This window comes from Podarcis bocagei (assembly GCF_964188305.1).
Source record: "Podarcis bocagei genome assembly, chromosome: 8".
NCBI classification, from domain to species: Eukaryota; Metazoa; Chordata; class Lepidosauria; order Squamata; family Lacertidae; genus Podarcis; species Podarcis bocagei.
In genome coordinates, this window is record NC_138133.1 from 29,890,603 (window position 1) to 29,911,171 (window position 20,569).

Here is a 20,569-nt window from a genome sequence, read left to right on the forward strand (position 1 = left end):
CAGGAGGTCCCGCCGGGTGCGCGAGGCTTGGGGCGGCAGCGGACTGCTTGCGCGCACCTAGAAGCTTGGGGCGGGCTGAGCTCAGCGCGCCCCAAGCTTCTGCATGCCGGCAAGCAGTCCGCTGCCGCCCCAAGCCTCGCGCTTGCGCGCACCTAGAAGCTTGGGGCGGGCTGAGCTCAGCGCGCCCCAAGCTTCTGCATGCCGGCAAGCAGTCCGCTGCCGCCCCAAGCCTCGCGCACCCGGCGGGACCTCCTGCCGGGTGCGCGAGGCTTGCAGACACTCGCCCGAAGCAGGGGGAGCCCTCCAGAGGGCTCCCCGTGCTTCGGGCGACAGGCTGCCGCCCCAAGCCTCGCGCACCCGGTGGGACCTCCTGCCGGGCACGCGAGGTTTGCAGGCATTCGCCCCATAAGACGCACCCCGATTTCCCCTTCATTTTTGGAGGGGGAAAAGTGCGTCTTATGGTGCGAAAAATACGGTACATGCCTAGCAGATGACCATCAGGTATTGTTTTGTTTCACAAAGCCCCTTTCCAGTGACTAGCTGAGTATTTTCTAGAAGTTCCTCAAGTGATTTTCCATCCTACCATAAGGAATTTGGAAAAACTGCCTTGTTTTTATCACATGAGGAAATGAAGGATAAGGTGGAACTTCCAAGCATTGTTAAATGCACATTTTTTCACCATATCCCTTTGATATGGTAGTTGTTAATATAGCGGCATTAACAACAGCATGTTTGAACAGCTAATATAGACAGCTTTGTAGATTTAAACGATTCAACACAGAAATGTGTTTTTTTAAAAATTCATTTATTCATTTTTAACATCTGGTTAAGCATTTGTATTAGAATGCCCATGGTTAGCCCCCACCCCAAGGCTTTCATCTGTGTTTATGATAGCACAAGCAGCCAGGATGTTCCACCTTGTTCAGCACTAAGAAGGGCAGGGGAAATAACTTGCAAGTCTCCTGCTAATGTGAATATTTACCTTAGGTACATATAACTTGTGAGCCACAAAGATGAACAAACTATTGTGCCACCAAGCATACACTGTGGATTGTTGGGTGCTTCTGAGCATCTTATTTATAGAGACCATTTATTTAGAGAGGCAGAAAAACTAACAAGTACATTAAGCTCTTGGAAGCCCACAATATATGACTAGTGCGCTATGCTTGGCTTTGTGCACCACAGGTTGCACAGGTCTGATTTGTTTATGCATAATTAAGTTTACTAGGTGCCGCTTCAACTGCAATGGCTTGCGGAATAAGGCTAAAATTGCAAAATGGCCTTCAGAATTACGAGATCTGGGGAATGAGGGGGGGAAACACTCAAATTTACTCTAGTCCATTCACATGCCCATGAAGTGTTTAATAGTTATATCACAGTTTTCAAGCTCATATTTATATCCAATAGATTTAAAGATTCAGGGGCTGGGGGTTAATTAGCAAAACAAAACAAAAACAAAAAACCTTGGACTTCTCAGGTTACTGACAAGGTCACAAACAATGCCTTGGAACTTGAAATCCAATGTCAGCTACACCTGAGCTACAAACCATTTTCCATAAGGAATACACTTGCCGCCCATTAAAAACGGCATAATCAAGAGCTTCTGCCTTTATTTTTAATTGAGCCATGTCAGTTCAGGTTTTCAGCAAGTAACAGAACCCTCTAGTAGCAATTCATCCATTCTGGCAATACGGCAATTACCGAATGGTGGTTTAATAGGTTCCAGAGGGGGCAGACCTCAAGAAGAGAGAAGGATCCGCAAGGTCTACTACAAGTATTTCTGCTTAATATTTCAGATTGTACCAATTTCTATCAAGAAAACAGAGGTAAGTTGAATCAATATATGTGAATGGGATGATGGCAATTTAATTAGCATGAGTAGTCCGAGGTGCAGCAGCAGCAATACATTAAAGCATTAGCCATCAGATGCAACCTGCTTAAAGTTCTTTATAGTTTTGCACTTAATAGTGCTTTTACATTAAGTGCATCACTCTAATCCATCCATCCAACCTGGTGTCCTTCAAATCTTTTGGACTACAACTCCTTACAGCCCCTGTCAGGACAGCTGTGTTGGCAGCAGCTGATGGGAGTTGCAGTTCAAAATCATCTGAAGTGCTCCAAATTGGAGAAGGTTGCTATAGGCCATCCTTGCGGATGGTGTAAACAGCTTAATGAAATCATTCTTAAGAATACAAGGGGTGTTACAAGTGATAGCTATGAAATGTGCTTTTACTGTCCTAGTATGCACAAACAACTAATGATTTTATATACAGATTATTATTTACCGTACTTACATTTATCCAAGTGGGTTAAAAAGAAGATGCTTGGCTGACAGCTCTGGAACTAAGGTCAATTAGCTAATTTAATGCATCATAATTTCTATTGATGTTCATATGCGAGCCCTTTTAATACTACACTTGGTTAGTGAGATCGATACGCGGCACTATGAGACCCATTTTAAAACGTGGCCACAATAGAGTGCTGCATAGTTTTGAATCATGCATCTAAAAAGCTTGTGCTGAATCAGCATAACTTTAGTAAGTAGACTGGCAATATCCAAGAATGCAATACACAGTTCAGCTGGAAAGGAGGTTTCAGAAGAAAAAAGAGGGCTATGCCTTAAACCCGCCACGAACTGGAGGACTGGGAGTGTGACAATCCTATTCTTTAGAAATGGTTTAATTAGGAGATCCAGGACAATGCAATTTGTCCCAGTCCGTCTATTGCACAGTCGTTCTCCACACTGGGTGAAGAAGTATGCAATATGAACCATAGCAGCAACATGGCCAGAGATAATAAGGACTGTTACCCAAGTGCTACAGCTCTATAAAGCACAGAAGTACCAAAATACTCACTGGGATGGAAAACATGCAGCCTTAATTATTACAGAAACTTAGAGACACAGTAGCAAAAAAACTAAGCCAGGAGAAAGAATGGGGATGCACACATATCACCAAACAAATGAACTTGCAACACTTTGTATGTGGTCTGCATATGGATATAGGGCTCCTCCATACGTCCTTTGTATTGAGCGTTCATGATGATTTAAGCTCATGAATTATGGCTATATGTGATCCCACTTTCAGTACTGCATATGGCTTCAGTCGGTGCATGTCCTATGACTCCCTGAAATCCTCTAACCTGCTATACCACAGGTGTCCTGCAGGATGGTTTTTTCTGCCACGCTTTTGTTGCACAAGAATGCACCTGGGGGAGGGGGCAGGGAGAGACAGCTGAAAACAATGCCCCCCCCCAAAAAGCACTTCTGACAACCAATGTGCCACTTTGGTTCCAGATAGTACATAGGTAGACGAGTCTAAAAAGCCTGGGACACAAATTTTCATGGCCCTCTAGCGGCTATGGTGGCTCATTTACCAGAAGTAATGTATTTTGCATTAACTCTGGAAGTTTATACTTGATTCTGACCAAACTATGCTTCCTAGAGCAAAATAAACATCAAGATTAGTTCTCCAAAAAATATATATAATTGAACCACAGAATTGTAGAGTTGGAAGGGACACCCAAAGCCAAAGTCCAACCCCCTGCAAATATGACCATAAAACCTTCATCCTACCCCCTTATTTGATGTAACGGCATCAAACGTGAAAGGAAAGGAAATACTCAGAGTGTACTTCATGTTTCAGAGAGAGAAACACCCCTCCCACTGTATATAGCTCTCATGATTCACACTGTCACTAAAGGGGAAAAAATAAAAAAATAAACTGTCTCATCTGTGCCTGAGTGTTACATATAATTGAGTGCATGAAGTATCAGCCACAGTAACAAATGTGCTGGTTGCCAGGTGCGAATTTTTTTCCAGCTCTCCCACCCCACAGCTCTGGACAGATGTAATGTCGTATCACTGGGGATGCATTTCAGATGCAGAATGAGGCATGGGCAGTCCTATCTGAATCAACCACTAATGCGCTATTATTGCATCAATGACCTGTTGCAGAGCACACCTGCAAAAAAGCCAGTCTCACGCAGTCCTTAAACAAGTGGTACCAGGTTTTTGGATTTTATCTTCGTCATGCCACATGCACAAACATGCTCAGATTTCACTGCATACAATGCAGTTAATTCATATCCACAATGTGTTTCTGCCTACATTTCTGCTACCATGTTATCCAAGTATCAAGATAAATTATCAAGCATCTTCGATATCAAGATGTATTATAGAATAGAATACACCTGTGCAGCGTAAAATGTCTTTCTTGGTTCCCCAAGAGTTATCCTTTGGTAAGTGTGCTTAGGATGGCACACTTGTTTGCAGCTGGCTTCCATCTACACTTCTTCAATTCGCTTTTAACTTGTTCATGTTAATCAACAAACTTCAGGCTATTAGCAGAAACAATACTACTCTCTCTAAAATGATACCAGGTTGGGATTTAACCCTACTCTCTTTGGGGTTAATTGAGCAATTAGATCTGAATTACTGAATGCAATGCACAAGATGTCTGTTTAAACAAAACAACACAGGGACTGATACAGATCAGCATTACATTAGAAAATTCTATTAAACAGCTTCACAAAAATTATTAAGGCTTCTTAAGATTGTGCTATGAACACGCTGTAGCCACGAGCATCAAAATAGGACCTTAAATATATATCCTAATATTTTTCTGTCATGTGTCTATTCATTAAATGCTTTCGGCCACAATCCTACACTCATTTACCTGGGAGTAAGCCCCACTGGACGAAATGGGAATTGATTCAAAACAGGCATGTACAAGATTGCACTGTAAAAGCATTTGCCAAAAATGACTGACACATGTATTACTACATTCATTTTCAAGCGGACTAAACCCACAAAGGTGTTTTGAGAATACTGAGATACTATTGCGGCTCAAAACTGGAAGAAAGAAAGGAACAGCTAAGTATGAGGATGTGTTCACTTTGCTGGGTGCAGGGAACTGAGCACCATTTGCATCGTGACATAGAACCACAGAATTGTAGCATTGGAAGGAAACCCCAAGGGTCATCTAGTCCAACCCCCTGCAATGGATAAATCTCAGTTAAAGCATCCATGACAAGATGACCATCCAACCTCTGCTTAAAAACCTCCGAGGAAGGAGAGTACACAACCTCCCGAGGGAGACCATTCCACTGTCAAACAAGTCAGAAAGTTCTTCCTGATATTTAGTCGGAATCTCCTTTCTTGTAATTTGAAGCCACTGATTTGAGTCCTACCATCCAGAGCAGGAGGAAACATGACTTTTTTTTCAGATACATAAAAATATTTGCTGTTTGCAAGTATTTATTTGAACCACAAAGATAAATAATTTCTGCCATAGATGATCTGGCAGCATCTGGAGGCTAGGGATTAACTTCAGACACATAAATTATTCCAACTCTGTCTTGATCTTACTGATGTACCTAAGGTATAATCAATGGCTGAGCCACAGCAGCTGTTTAGAAGAACAAAGCCCTATTAAAATATGAGCCTGGTGGTTTTTTTAAAGGACTGAGGAAAACAGTCTGTATTCAAGTTCAGACACAAAAGGACTCTATTAATATTCCAGAATGAATGTTCTGAAAATACTTAAACTTAGTAAAATGTAGCAACTATTTTCATTCAGCATGTAAATAATGATAGCACCTACCTAATAATATGACAGGAGACCATCATTTTTAGTGAATTAAATAATGGCACTTCAGTCCTGCATGCTAACAGGAAATTTGGAAGTAATTAGAGAACCAATGGATAGTGATATGGGTTCGAATGAGGCCCACAGCAAGATGTTTTTAGATTGGTGGAACTGAGTGTACAGAGAGTAAGGTGGGGTGCGACCATAAATTAATTCAAAGTATCAAAAATCTAAGTACAGTGGTACCTCGCAAGACGAAAAACGCGCAAGACGAAAGAGTTTTCCGTTTTTTGAGTCGTTCCGCAAGACGAATTTCCCTATCGTCTTGCGAGTTCTTGCAAGTTTGTTTCCTTTTTCTTAAAGCCGCTAAGCCGTTAATAGCCGCTAAGCCGTTCATAGCCGCTAAGCTGCTAATAGCCGTGCTTTGCAAGACGAAAAAACCGCAAGACGAAGAGACTCGGGGAACGGATTAATTTCGTCTTGCGAGGCACCACTGTAGCCTAATGTATTTAAAATGTTAATGATGTATGTTTCCTTAATATACCGGTAGTTAATCATAAGCAATATACAGAACTTAAAATAACTTGTTGATTTCCAGGTTAACACAAGGCTAAACTATAGTTTATTAAACTATCATTAGTTGATTAAACTATGGTTGATTAAATCATGGTTTAGCATTATGTGTGAACCCAGTCCAGCAGTTTAACTATGGCTTGTTTACTGCCAAAAAACACAACCTGAAGCCATGGTTTGCTGCTGGGCTGACAAATCTTGGTTCATTTCAACTATGATGCTTACATGTGAATCCAGCACTGTTCCTTAACTATGGCTTGTTTGATGCTCACCAAAGTACATAGGCATGAAACTGGGCAGCTGAGCCAAACAACAGAGATGGGTTTTGCATCACCTCCAGAAGGCAACAAAGAGCAGCACAGATCTGTGAGTCAGGGGGGACATTAGTCCATAGCCTCAAGGGGACTGATGTAAAACGACTTCTCCTCACCATGGTCTCACTTTACACAGAACTGGAACTTGGATCAGGGCCTGAGAGGAAGACTGAAGAGAGGGAGCAATAGAAAGAGAGGCGCTCTCTGAGGCATGTGAATCCTGGGTCATGAAGGGCAAACTGTTCATGCTGTTAAGCTTTACTTTCTTTAACCGTATATCAAAATAATGACAACCGATAGGAGACATATTAATAGCCACTAAAAAGATACTTGCCAGGAATTGGGGGGGGGGGGGAGAGCTGGGAGAGAAGAAGCACTCCAGTCTATTGATGTTCCCTTTCTAAAAAAAAAGTATGATGTACAATGATTGTGAATAAGTGCACTTTTTAGGGCAATTATAGGGGAGAGTAAAATATCTTCAAGATGCTTTCCATGAGGACCAGCATCTGTGTATTATTTACTGGAGTAAAACTAAACTGAAATGCAATATTGATCAGCATGTCCTTTAATAAAAAATGCTATTTCATAGTACTTTGTTCTTTTTGAAAATTGTGTCAGTGCTTAGCCAAGATTCTTAACATCTGAGACTCTGAATACTAGACCAAGATAACACGAGAGCTTTTATTTCATTCTCTTCCCCAAAGACTGATCCTACAAGCACTTTCTTAGAATTAAGTCTGCTGAAATCAGGAGCGTTTACTTCCAAGTAAATGCATTTAGGAACAGGCTAGACAACTCCTTTATGCCAAAACTGGCTCGCTAATTATCTATGACATTGCTAATGAACCTTTAGCATGACCGGTCTGTCTGGTAGTAATGCAACATTACTGAATACGCTGTAAACAATAATGATGCAATAAAAGTACTTCTGGCAAGCAGCCAAAGGCCACCCCATGAAACGATATTGTCAGGATTTGATTTTAGAATCTAAAAATATGTTTGTCAATTTCACAGACAGCTGGTCATATTCTTTCCCAAAAGTTACTTGTATTCAAAGGGCCTCAAATTGCACACAGAAAACCAAGAGGAAAACCACAGGAAATCTTCTTGACAGAGGGAAAACATTTTACACAAGAAGTTCCAAAAGCCAGTAACATAATTCCATATGTATGTATTTATTTACAGTATTTATCTGAGGTAAAACATATTTTAATACGTGTCTGAATACAACACAGGGTCATATTTTTAACGGTAGGTGCCTAATTCTCATTTTTTAAATTGAGAATACAGTGCAACTGCATTTTGAGCGGGTGTTTCACTTCCATGCATATGCCAAAATATATGTACTCAAACCCAAGCAAGTTTTCACCAAGTTTTCCCAGTGCTTGACTCCCTCCTGCAAAATAGTGACAGACTGGGGACACCTTGGGAAGGAACAGAGGGGGTAGCATAAAAAAAAGGGTTGCTACCTCATTCAGGTCTTGTTAAAAGCCTGAGCTTTTAACAGCAAAATGACACAAATAAATTACAGAGTTTAACGAAGGGAGCTAAAAAGACTGAAAACCTCCCCTGCTTAATTTTTCAGTACCGGGCTGCTATTAAGAAGTTAAGAATAAGGCCAGAAGGCACCAACTTAGAGGAGGATGTGTGCCTGTTCCTGTGTTCATCATCTTCTACTCCAGGTTGACTTGAGTCACTACAATGTGTGATGGGTTCAAAAAGCAGAAGTGAAGACACTTCCTTTCTTTCCAGAAAAGGCTATGCATTTCTGGTCTCACACTGAAGGGAAATAATTGTTTGGCATTTTGAAAAATATGCACGAAACATCAGCTGAAAAACACATCTGGTGAATGCCTCTTATTGGGAAATAAAATAATCACACTTTTTTGCACACACTCATGAAAACTTTCATCCTCATTTAAGGCATACACAACAAACACATCTCTCATCCTGACAATTACATGCCATGGTCGTTGTGGACTGGTACAGTCAAATATTGCATTATTGCAAAAACAACCACAGTAATCGTAGTAATCGTAGTGGTATTTCTTCTTCATTACCCTCTAATGGACAGAGTCCTATGTTCCTATTTACGAGTTACAAGTTCAGTGAATTCTTTCACAGGTTGCCTAATTAAGGACCCATCTTCTGTTAACAGCAAAACTGTAGTTTTCACAGGGCTCTTCCCTATTTAGGATTGAATAATTATACCTATCACATAGATTAAGCCTGCTTTGGCTGGAGTTATACAGAAGAAATAGGCCCAACCAAAGATACCCATGTATATTAAAAAATAAAAATAACTCTTAGTCTCTGGGAAGAAGACAGCAACAGGAATATACAATCACTTAGCTATTGCAGGATTGGATCCAAACGCCATTCATCCTCAAGCTAGTGAATGCATTGTAGTGAAACTTACTTCTTTGGTTCAGGTAGGTAGCCATGTTGCTCTGACACAGTCGAAAGAAATAAAAAAAATGTCCAGTAGCACCTTAAAACAAACTTAGTTGGTCTCTAAGGTGCTACTGGACAATTTATTTATTTATTTTTACTTCTTTGGATTACTTATAAAGTACTTTACATGAGGCTGCCCTTGAAGAATGCTAAATTCAGATGAGACCAGTAGGATATATCATATTGTTCACCTCCACCGGCCCCAAAACAGCTTCCAGATTCAATTCATGGTGTTGACTTTAGCTGTTGATGCGCATAATGGCCTAGAACCAACTGGTATGTCAGGAATTACCTCTCAGATATGAAAGCTTTTGAGAACTCCTGCCAGCTTCTAAGGCTCTTCTTGCTATTCCTCCACCGTATGAATTTTGCTTGGTGGGAATAGGAGCAATGGCGTTTTCAACTTTGGAATAAATTGTGAAACAACTTTCCTACAGACATGCATGTGTGCCTTTGGTTGCCAGCTTTTAAGTGTGCTCTTAAGAACAGTTTATTTTCAACTAGCACTTTTTAGCTGGCATCTGCTCATTAGTGTGCTTACTATTTCTCTTATTATTTTGGTATCTATCTGGAATCTTATTGTATCTTAATTAATTTTGTTGTTATATTTCTGCTTTTTAAATCATGTTGTATTTCTTGCATTATAATCTTCATTCCACAGAATTCTGACTGCAATACAATATATAAGAAATAAAAGAAGCATTCAAAATGCAATTTACAACAATATGAATATTTAATACAAACTTGCTACCGTCCACATGAATGAAGCTCCTGGACCACTGGTAGTCCACGGGCAGCAGCTTGTGAACCCTTGCATTAGGTTATATGTTGCTTTGTAAATCAGTTTGCATCTGTTACTGGCCTTACTGTTCTCTGACTTGCAGCGCCATGAGAAACATAGCTATGTGAGTGTCACTGACACATATCAGTTGACTGATGTTCATGATCCTGCATCTCTCTTACTAAACTCTTATATAATTTTCAGATTATAAAACAGATTATTTCCTTTTCCCAACGTTTCCACACTGTATTTGCGATTTCACACAACGTAAAAGCCACTTTCAGCAATATAACGGAAGATTGTACAGTACAAGCTTTGCATTTATTTCCGTGGTATTTGCTTCCAGGGGGAAAAATTGTTTGCAAACAACAGCCCTACCTGCAGGTGATAAGACTTGAACCTGGGAGCTTTCATATGGAAAGCATGTGCTCTACCACTGAGCTACAGCCCTTCCCACAGAACAAACACTTCCACAATCCCAAACATCAAAGTAAATTGCTCTCTTATACAAGAAAGTGGCCGCCAAGACAATATAAAACCAGTCCTGAAAGTCCTACATTGGCTCCCAGTATGTTTCTGAGCACAATTCAAAGTGTTGGTGCTGACCTTTAAAGCCCTAAACGGCCTCGGTCCAATATACCTGAAGGAGTGTCTCCATCCCCATCATTCAGCCCAGACACTGAGGTCCAACACCGAGGGCCTTCTGGCGGTTCCCTCAATGCAAGAAGTGAGGTTACAGGGAACCAGGCAGAGGGCCTTCTTGGTAGTACTGCCCTCCCATAAGATGTCAAGGAAATAAACAACTATCTAACTTTTAGAAGACATCTGAAGGCAGCCCTGTTTAGAGAAGTTTTTAATGTTTGATGTTTTATTCTGTTTTAATATTCTGTTGGGAGCCACCCAGAGTGGCTGGGGAGATCCAGTCAGATGGGCGGAGTATAAATAAATTGTTGTTGTTGTTGTTGTTGTTGTTGTTGTTGTTGTACAGTACACTTTCTCCAAGCAGGTGTTTATATTTGGGGGGAAATTCTTATAAATAACAGGAAAGAAAGAAAGAAACTATGCCCATTTTTATTGTGTTCATCACCCATCATATCAAAGTAAAATGATACCAATATATCCAGGTACCAGAGTTCCATGGCCTATTTCAGGCATACTAAATGAGTGATTCGGTATACTCAGGTTTGTTGCATTACACCTATAAGGCACTTCTCAAAAGGAAGGCCTGCCCATCTGGGCAAATGGAACACCACTCCACTAAACTCAGTCTTTCCTCAGACACCCCTCACCCGTCAGTCTGCCTGCTTTCTTAAAACCATCTTGAGGGTGGCATTGCTTGTCAGCTGCCTCCACCTTACTCTTAGTGTTGCCCATTTAGACCTCAGCAAGGAGGATGCGAACAAAATTAGAACTCCACCCAATGGGCAACAGCTGCCCTTGATTATTAAAGCTAACAAACAAAACATTTCTCCCCTCCCTCACCCAAAAGAAAAGAACATATCAGGTGACATTTTTGAAGCGGCTGAAAGTTAAAAACTACATTTATTTCTAGCTAGATACTACCATAGTTATTTCACAGCTCTCTCAGCATTCCCAATTCCTACTCCTTGGGTATGTTCACATTAGCGGCTTAAAATGCAGCAAAACCATTTTCCTATGCTGAGTTTCAAGACACATCGGCACAGTGTTGTTCACATCAGAGGAAGGCATGTTCACATAACATGCACGGCACTTCTGGTTTCCCCTCCCCTGAAAACCCCTCCCCCTTCCCAAACTATTCATGAGGCTCCCTTGCGCATGCACACCCATCTGCGCATGCACACTCATCTACACATGTGCCACAGCCATCTTGAACGTTCACACCATTCTGAAGCATGAAGTGAATGCAGCTTACATTTTGTAGTCAGATTGAAACTGGTTTCATGAAAAAATAACACTTCAAGTAGTAGTTGTTGTCAAGAAACTACAGGATCGATATGGGCTATGGCCTCAAAATCTAGCTGTGGGAACACACTGGATGCAGAGTAAATGGTAATGTGCACATACCCTGAGTTTACTCATCTGTACATTAAAGACTGATACTTGGAATGTCTTACTTACTGGCGCCAAAACAGAAATAATGGAGCCCAAGAAAGAGGCAGAACAGTGTCATTTAAAAGTGTGGCATGATGGTGTTGAATCAGAAACACTAAATTTAAATCCCCACTCAAGTCATGAAGCTCTCCAGGTGGGTGATTTTCAGTCATCTACTTTCTCTCAGCATAGCTGTTCTCTCACATAGTTTTTGTGGTTGTGATATTTTTATCTTAGCTTTCAGACAATGGCAAAACATGCTGGCCCTCAGTTTATTGACAAATGGTGGGATACAAATAAGATAAGTAAAGAAGCATAGACCCATGGCTCATGGCTTCAAAGAGGCACCTGGGAAAGAGGAATTCCATCCCAACCAGAAATAATCATCGAGGTGTGTTTGGAAAAAATGTGAGAGGATAGTCAGAGCTCCTCCCTGAGCTTTAAATTAGAGCCTGTCAAGGGCTATGTTCCACTAATTACTACACCTCACTTGAAGGTTCTCCAAGACTCAGCAGTGGAGCCCGTTTCCAGTGCCAAAAATCAGCCAAGCCTACCTTTGTGTGTGTGCAGAGGATCTTTTCTTCACCAATTAATCCTCCCAGGATTAGAGTTTGCAGACTAGAACTAAGGCTTCCAAAAAGACTTGAGTTTTAGAAATTAGCTCAGGCCAAATCACAAAGAGTAGAGTTTTGAGATGACCCTCCATGCCTGGGATTTAAAATAACCTCAGGAGGATTGGAACCTTCATTTTGTGGAAGAGTCAGGTCTAAAGGACATAAGACTAGCCTTGCTGGATCCGACCAAAGGCCCATCTAGTCCTGTATTCTGTGGCCAATCAGATGCCTAGGCACAGTTGCATTTTCCTGCCCATGCTCCCCAGCAACTAATACTCAGCAGCATAATGCCTCGGATAAGAACACTTTGCATCAGGTCACCTAAGGAAGCTGCTTTATTCCAAGACTGACCACTGGCCAGCACTGTCTACACAGGCTGGCAGCGGCTGTCTGACACTTCAGGCAGGAAGACTTGCCAAAGATTGAACCAGAGACCTTCTGCTGGCAAAGCACTTGAGCTACAGCTCTTCTCCCTATGGTTCTGGAGCATACGGAGTAATAATAAGTCCCTGCCTCTGGGCATGTGCAGAGCATCTTTCCTTTCCCCGCAAGGGGTTGCTGCAACAGGACCCCACCCAAGGCAATGGATTTCCAAACAGGGTTGAACCCACGGTGCCTCCCCTTTCAAAAAGCCACCTCTTCTTTCCACGCACCCACCTCCCGCTCCAGGGCAGGGCCTCCGCCCCCCAAAAAAAGCCGGGCCACGATGTCGACTCACCCAGAGTTTTGACGGCGATCTGCCTGGTCAGCGGCGGCGGCAGGTTGATGCAGACCAGATCCACATCCTGGTGGAGCAGGACCTCGTCTATCCGGCTGGTGTAGAAAGGCACGTTCATCTCCTTGGCCAGCTCCTCCGCCTCCTCCGGAGTGCGGCCCCAGAGCGCCTTGACCGCGAAGCCCTCGTCCTTTAGCAGAGGGATGATGACCCGGGCGGTCAGGCTGGTGCCGAACACACCCACCCCGGGCAGCATGGCTGCTGCTGCTGCTGCGGGCGGCTGCCCCCTTTCCTCCTCCTCCAATCCTCCTTGCTGCGATCTGCCCTTCCCCTCTCGATGCCTCCCCCCCCCCCCCGCTTTTCCTTTCCTTCTCCTGGCTGGCCCTCCTCCTTTCACGCGGAGCCGCAATAATACGAGCAATGCGGAGTTGCAATGCAAAGGGCGCCCAGTCCCAGCTGCAAACTGCTGCTGCTGCTATTGCTACTGCTGCTGCACCGGGCGAGCGGCGCCCGGTCCCGGCAGCAGCGGCGACGGCTGCCGACTGTGCCCCTGGCCGCGGGCCCCTGGCGCGCCAGCCGCCTCACCGGCCAAGCATCTGCCTCCTCCTCAGCTCCCCGACGCTGCCCCTCCATAGCCGGATCATCACACGCAGAGCCAAGCCCCGGATTCGTAGCGCTTCCTGGTCTTGCCTGCCTGCCTTCCACACACACACACACATACACACAGAATTAATAAATGAATTCAGCACACGCACAAACGCAACCCGGCCGCTCGCTCGCAAGGCTAGCGCTGCCTCCCTTCACAAGAGCCCTGCACCATCGCCGCGCCGTCCACCACAGGGGCCTCAGAGCAGCCAACAAGTGGCTCGGTGGTCAGGAGGAGGAGGAAGCAGCAGCAGCAGCAGCAGCAGCAGCTCGGCGGGTCTTAATCTTCCTCCTCTGCCATGTTCACCACAATGCGCTCCTGAGCATTGTGAGAATAGGAGGAGTTTGAGCTGTCACCTCCCGTGTGTTCCCTCCGCCTGCAACGCCCTCTCGAGCTATCCGCGTGCCATTGGCCGCCCATCCGGCTGGGGAGGGCGGCTCGGGCTGCTGGGCTGCTCCTCTCCCCCCCCCCACGGTCCCCCCCCCCGCCACCGCCGCACCTCTTCTCTTCCTGCTCCTTCTCCCAGAGCTGGCTTGCAAGCGCAGCGCGGAAGAAAATAATGACGAGCCAGCGGCGAGGGAAAACCTGAGCGGCTGCTCCCTTCCTTGCACGCTCGTGGCCGGCTTACGGCAGCATTTAGCTCCGGGCGGCGCCCGCCGCGCCGCAGGAAGGACAGCGAAAGGTCAGGAGGCCATCGCTGCAGCCACAGGGGAGCTGCCGGCCTTTGCTGCAAACACCCGAGGCCACTGTTGCAAGCCTCTCCCTCGAGGATCAAGGCAAGGCTGGCGTGGACTTAAGCGCGCGGAGCCCTCCCGCCCGCAGAAACACACATTGTCATTCCGCGGAGGAACATTTGGCGCCTTTTTTTTTTGCCGTGGTTTGGAATAAGGTGAAAAGACTCCTTTAAAAAACAAAACAAAACACCAGGCCTTCTGTAATTTAACAACAACAACAACTTTACGGTTGTTTTAAAATAAGTTTCAGTGCTATTTCTTGAAAGTCTGAGGTTGTCGTTTTTCTCTCTGCTTCTGCATTATTTATTCTTGTTTTTAAGACTTATAGTTGTATTTTTGTTGTTGTTGTAAGATGCCCACAGAAGGGTCGTTGGAGGGCATAGAAATACAATCAATTAAACAATGAAAGGAGGATAATTTCTAGTCTCAGGCAAGATTGGAGAATCCTGCCATTAAATTAACCTAGTTTCACCACATTGGAAGTAACCAGAAATTGGTCACAAATGGGCATCATTGTAATGATGGGAGTGTTTGTTGCAAATAAAGGACTCGCAAAACCTGCTCCATATTTCATGCAGTTATCAGTCTCTGGAAACAGACCTTCCTGACTTAAAAAGACCAGTGACACACATTTTCTCACCTTCCTATTATTAAATGCAGGTAGGAAAATGTAATATTGGAAGGAGCCTTTAGAAAACGTCAGGAAAAGTTACTTTCTAAATTCACTATATTCTGTTAATCCATATGCAAGATTACCAGTTTGAAGTGACACTACATCAGGAATATTTTTAGATTCTAACATGAAAGGCATGCTGGAATGTGACTGGTAGGTTCCAGTAAATGTGGGCAGTTCAGCACTTCAGCGAGCTACCTCACAAAGCTCATTTACCTGTTTGTTGCCTTCCTGACCGCAGCTCACATATCTGCCTATCCCCTCAGAACCTGTGAGAAGCTGTTTCTCAGCCTCCCACTTCATCTAAACCAGGCATAGACAAACTCGGCTCTCCAGATGTTTTCGGACTACAACTCCCATCTTCCGCGACTACTGGTCCTGTTAGCTAGGGATGATGGGAGTTGTAGTCTCAAAACATCTGGAGGGCCGAGTTTGCCTATGCCTGATCTAAACCCTCTTGTCTTCATGGTACTCCCTCTTAGGCCTCTATCCCTGCTTCCACAAGGCCTCTGCTTCTTGGCCAACTATGGGGCAATCCCTGCTGAAGCCCCTTTTATCTACAAGGCATCACTAGTGGAATTTTTCACAAATCCAATCACCACTCAGGGTTCATGTTGTATGGAATAAAACACTGTAATCTAATTTGATTATAACATGCTTCTGTGGGAAATGCAATAAAATGTAGGAGAGATTTAAGTCACGTATACTGTCTTTACCATGCAACACACTTCACTACAATTATTGCCTGGCAAGGAAGGAGTGCTTGAAAGATCACCTTGTATCAGGTAAGTGCATGTACACCTGTGAAGAGAGTCTTGCGCTCATACAGTTTGACGTGCTTTCCCAACCTTTTTCATGAAATGTGAACACCTGTGCACCTTCACTTAAGTATCATACATTAAATAAAGATATATTATTAACTGGAAATCTGTACTGTATTGTGCTTAATAATAAATAAATGACTTGGTTTGAATTAGAGGGTGCTATAGTGTTAATTTACTTGATTTTTACTTCTGAGAAAGAGACATGCATGCAGCTACCACCAGCCATGTATTTAATGCAGGGTAAAATACGGGCACACGCAAGTGGGGTGTGCATAAGTGGGGGGGTTGCCTGTATTTGGGAGTACAAGGGCATTACAGATTATGGGACCTATTAGACATGTTTGGAAGATGGTAAGTTTAGGAAGTGTTTTCAAGACAAGGCACTGTTAGGATTTCAGAGTGCACAGATGATCTCATTTGCCCATAAAATGCACAGAGGCATGTCTTTGGACAGGTCAACACTGTTCAAAAACACATGCATTATGTCATCTTATTTTGAGAGGGCTATCTCCTTTCATGTATAAGGTCTTGATGAGTGCTGTTTTTCTAGAAAAACAGGTGCTGGAACTCACCATAAACTCTGCCCTTGTTCTCTTCAAATGGCAATGGCACCCACCTGAGAGGTGCCAGAACTGAGTTCCGGTGAGTTCCAGCTGAAAAAAGCCCTGTTCTTTATATCACAAACTTTAGTGAGCAGTACAGAACCAAGATAGTGTGGGAGCAGAACTAGGAGATGGACTTTTCTATGACAGACAAGCAGTGGGGTGGAGGGACTGAATTCAGCAGCTTGGTAAGAGTTAAGGAACTTGGTAAGAGTTAAGAAACCTTCTCTTAAGGTAGTAGCACCTGACACCAGTACTGCATTATATTAACAAGTATGTATTGCCTAAAGTTTGGTGGGAGTGCAAGGAAGTGGGAACTCTTATTTCACTTGTGGACTTTCCCGGACATCCACAGATTCTGGATGGCAGCATTTAACTTCACGGGTAACTGGGCAAATGGTTGTTATGGGTCCAACACCAGCACTGTTGTCACTTTCAGAAACGCAAAAAGGAGAACTAGTGCGTGAAGATCTGATTGTGTTTTGTGTTGGTAGCTGCTCTAGCAGAAATGGCATGATGCTGGAAGACAGCAGGCTTTTCAGTAAAGGTTTGGCTTTCCAATCACACTTTACACAAGATGCTTACACAGCACCAAACAGCCAGCAGAGAACCTAAAGTGAAGGACAGATTTGCAGATACTTGGATGCTTTTCATAATGTATGTTGGCAAAGGTGCCCCCGCATTGATCCCACCTTCTGTACATGGTACACTAAGGAGAGAAGTTTGTTAGTGCTTCGGTGTCTTGCAACAGAAGTGTGCACTCGAAGAGGAAAATGGGAAACGTGACAAGAACGCCAGTGCTCCAGTGTTTGTTAAAAGTTTTTATAGTTTATTGTTGTAACAGAAAATAATAAAAATCCTTATAATAATGGGAGCCATTGCACAGCGTTTTTAAATTCTATGCATTTTCTTCTTGTAAGCATACAATAATCCTGTAAGGTAAATCATAATTGTCCTGCCCCATTTTGCAGGTGGGAGAACTGAAGTTTAAAGAGAGCAGCTTGCCTAAGGCTATTTGGTGAGTTCATGCCAAGGATGAGATTTGAACCAGAGGCTCTCAGTCTCTTAGACATCATGTTACACCAGCTACCTCCACCCAAAAAACCTTGATAGGGGTTTCATTGAGACTTACTCCCAAGTAAGTATGCAGCATAGGACTGCAGCCCTAGACATCCCCCCCCCAACTTCTTAAGGAATTTCCCACAATCTCTAGCCTAGATTATTTTTTGACAGGTGTGACTCTCTCAGAATTGCTATTAAAGATGTGAAAGACTAGGCAGGGAGGAACTGGAAAATTTGGGAAGAAATCCCCCCCCCCGGTCTTCACAATGGACTAAGCTTACTTAAATTTATTGAGTTCAATGGGTCTACTTTGAGTATGACTTGATTGCCTATCACTCTATTTTAACTGGCTGTTCTAAACTATGCCCAGATATCCCATGGCCAGTTGCCCTTTAAATAATATAAAATAAAGTCATTTATCATGAGAAGGTAAAAGCAAAACCAAATATATTCAGTCAAGTGTGCTCACATTTTAACATCATACCAATACAAGGACATAAAAAATGAAGTAATGCAATTCTCTGATTTTTCATTCTGTTCTGTCAGTATAATGTCACCGGGTTTTTTTTTCCTTTTTCTTATTACAGTATAGCAAATAATTCTACTACGTATTAAGTAGAGGTCAACTGACCAAATAATATAATTTCATTTTTTGGTAGACTAGGATAGTATCAAAAAAGAAAGGTGAAAACTCTCTTGTCAATTTGCTTCTCTATTTGCCACTGTCCATCCCAGCTCAATAAATTATCCTTGCAACTTTATTTCGTTTCCTTTTGCTTTTATGCATGGCACTGCAAACTTTAGCATACTTTACTGTATTAGTAAATTGGAGGTGTGCCATAGAAAAGCTTGTGACTCCCAAAAAAAGTTCAATATATGGAAATAAATCTCACAGCAATTCAAACAAGCAAATCCTATGAATAGCATGAGCTAGTTTTTCTTGTCCTCATTTTTGGATAAGGTAAAAACAAGCAGTAGACGATTACACATGTCAAAGGAATCTCTTTAACCCATTCCATGTTTTCCAGCCTAAACTAAACTTAGGAGTATTTTTATAGTCAATTGCACTGACGTGGTTCCACTGAATCCTTAAAACGAAGAACCAAGGTTTAACTTGATGAAACACAATTTTCTCAATTACCAGTTGAGCACTGTCTCTCTCCACATTAACTCAATTGCATGAAGAGTAATGCCTGAACCGAGCTTTTGTGAAAGCTCAAACGCGTTATTTTTTTACAGCTGTGCACAGATACTCCCATTCCGCCCTGTGGCCCCAATCTTTGGCCCCTGGATTGGGCCAATTCACCTTGTACCACATTTACAGTGGGTACCATTTTATGACCCAGATGTTTTTACTCTTATCTTTTGAATTATCACAAAAACACTTGAGAGAGAGAGGTACAGTGTTATAACGCCATAATCCTTCACCCCCACCCCCAACATTATTTATAAAAACAGATACAACCCTCCTAGTCATCACCATCAATGGTGTTACTAAAATGGCAGTGACAGGAAAGTTATTCTAAACAAAATATTTTAAAAAATAGTATTCTTGATTATCGTGTTTTAGCACCATCACAGCATAATTCAAAAACTACATTGTGATTTTTCTAGTACTATAGAGGTGGGGTTTCTTTCTATTTTAAAAAAGCTAGCAAAGCGTGTTAACAATAATTAAAATATTTATAGAAAGGGAAATAAATGGGAGTCATAAAATGGTACTCTGTTCAAGGATTCTAGTGAATGTGTGTGAGGTTCAAATGACCCAACCCACAGCAACGACATCACACCCATTGGTGTGGGCAGAATATAGTGGGACGTAAACTCTTTCCAATAGCGTAGAAAGTCAAGCTGTGTACACACTCCTATCTAATCTCAGTGGCGAACCTTGGGGGTCTCAAATTTCAGCGGCGCCCTCTGCAATGCCAAAATTTGACACCCACGCACCACTTCTATTCTACCTCATAGTTATGGAGCCCCCTGTGGCACCCTCAAGGCTCTGTTCCCAGTGAGACCGAACCAATTGCGCTCCCCTAAACCCGCCTCTGCTATTCTACATCTAGTGCACCCCCACAGCTGGTTCGGAAGTGGTGTGCACAATCCCTATCTACCCTGGTGTTTCTTAGGAAAAACTGTGTTTTGATGTGTTTCCCTCACAATCCAGACTGAGAAAACGAATGACCTATCTGTGTTTTAAGCCTGTATTGTGTACACAGCCTCTGTTGCAATTCTGATTGTAGTTTGCAGTGGAAAAGTTTACAATGGTAGTGCTAGGAGTTACCTGTCCAGAAACAACCAAAATTCACTTTTAAGGTTAACCCATAAAATACTTTATTTATTTGCATGCATCATTCAGCGCATCAATAACTCAAAGGGAAATGTTGAGTATGGCATCAATTTGATGAGAGTACAGTTTTTAAAAATGCATTCTAGAAAGAGAGAAATATGTTTGGGCATTTTTAACATTCTTATCGCACTACTTTCTGTATCTCTTATTTGTTAAAGCTCACCTATAATCTTTTTCAACAACAGGCACATAGTATTATATAATCTACTCTGCAGCTTTTTAAATATGGCAGTTTGTGTGAAATCCACAGAGCTAGTTGGAAGACTCGGGTGAAATTAGAGCTTGCTATACAAATGGAATTATTTGGAATTCAATAATGTGCTAAATTTCCTGTCTAAACATGCTGACATCCCTCAGTTCAAAGTGAATTTTGTTGCAAACCAGTTTGTAATAGCATGGTTTCTCATCATCTTGCCTGAGTTTATGCAATCCCGAGAACTGTGGCTTTTACATGACACTAATTGTGATTCAGAGATAGAGAAACTGGTGATTCAGATCTGTCTGGTTCTCCCACATACAGACTTTACTGAGTCACCGTTAGTTATAATGTTTGGTGCATCTACAAAGGA

The 20,569-nt window shown here is 42.7% G+C and overlaps 1 protein-coding gene across 1 annotated transcript in view; it reads right to left on the reverse strand.

Annotated features, from left to right (window-relative positions):
* Positions 1-14,202, reverse strand: part of GFOD1 (Gfo/Idh/MocA-like oxidoreductase domain containing 1) — a 49,503-nt gene extending 35,301 nt beyond the window's left edge. Inside the window, exon 1 of the mRNA XM_081206547.1 lies at positions 13,116-14,202. Within this exon, the coding sequence (XP_081062673.1) occupies positions 13,116-13,368 (253 nt within the window). The 5' untranslated portion in view covers positions 13,369-14,202. The remainder of the gene's footprint in view (positions 1-13,115) is intronic.
* Between the last annotated feature and the right edge of the window lie 6,367 nt (positions 14,203-20,569).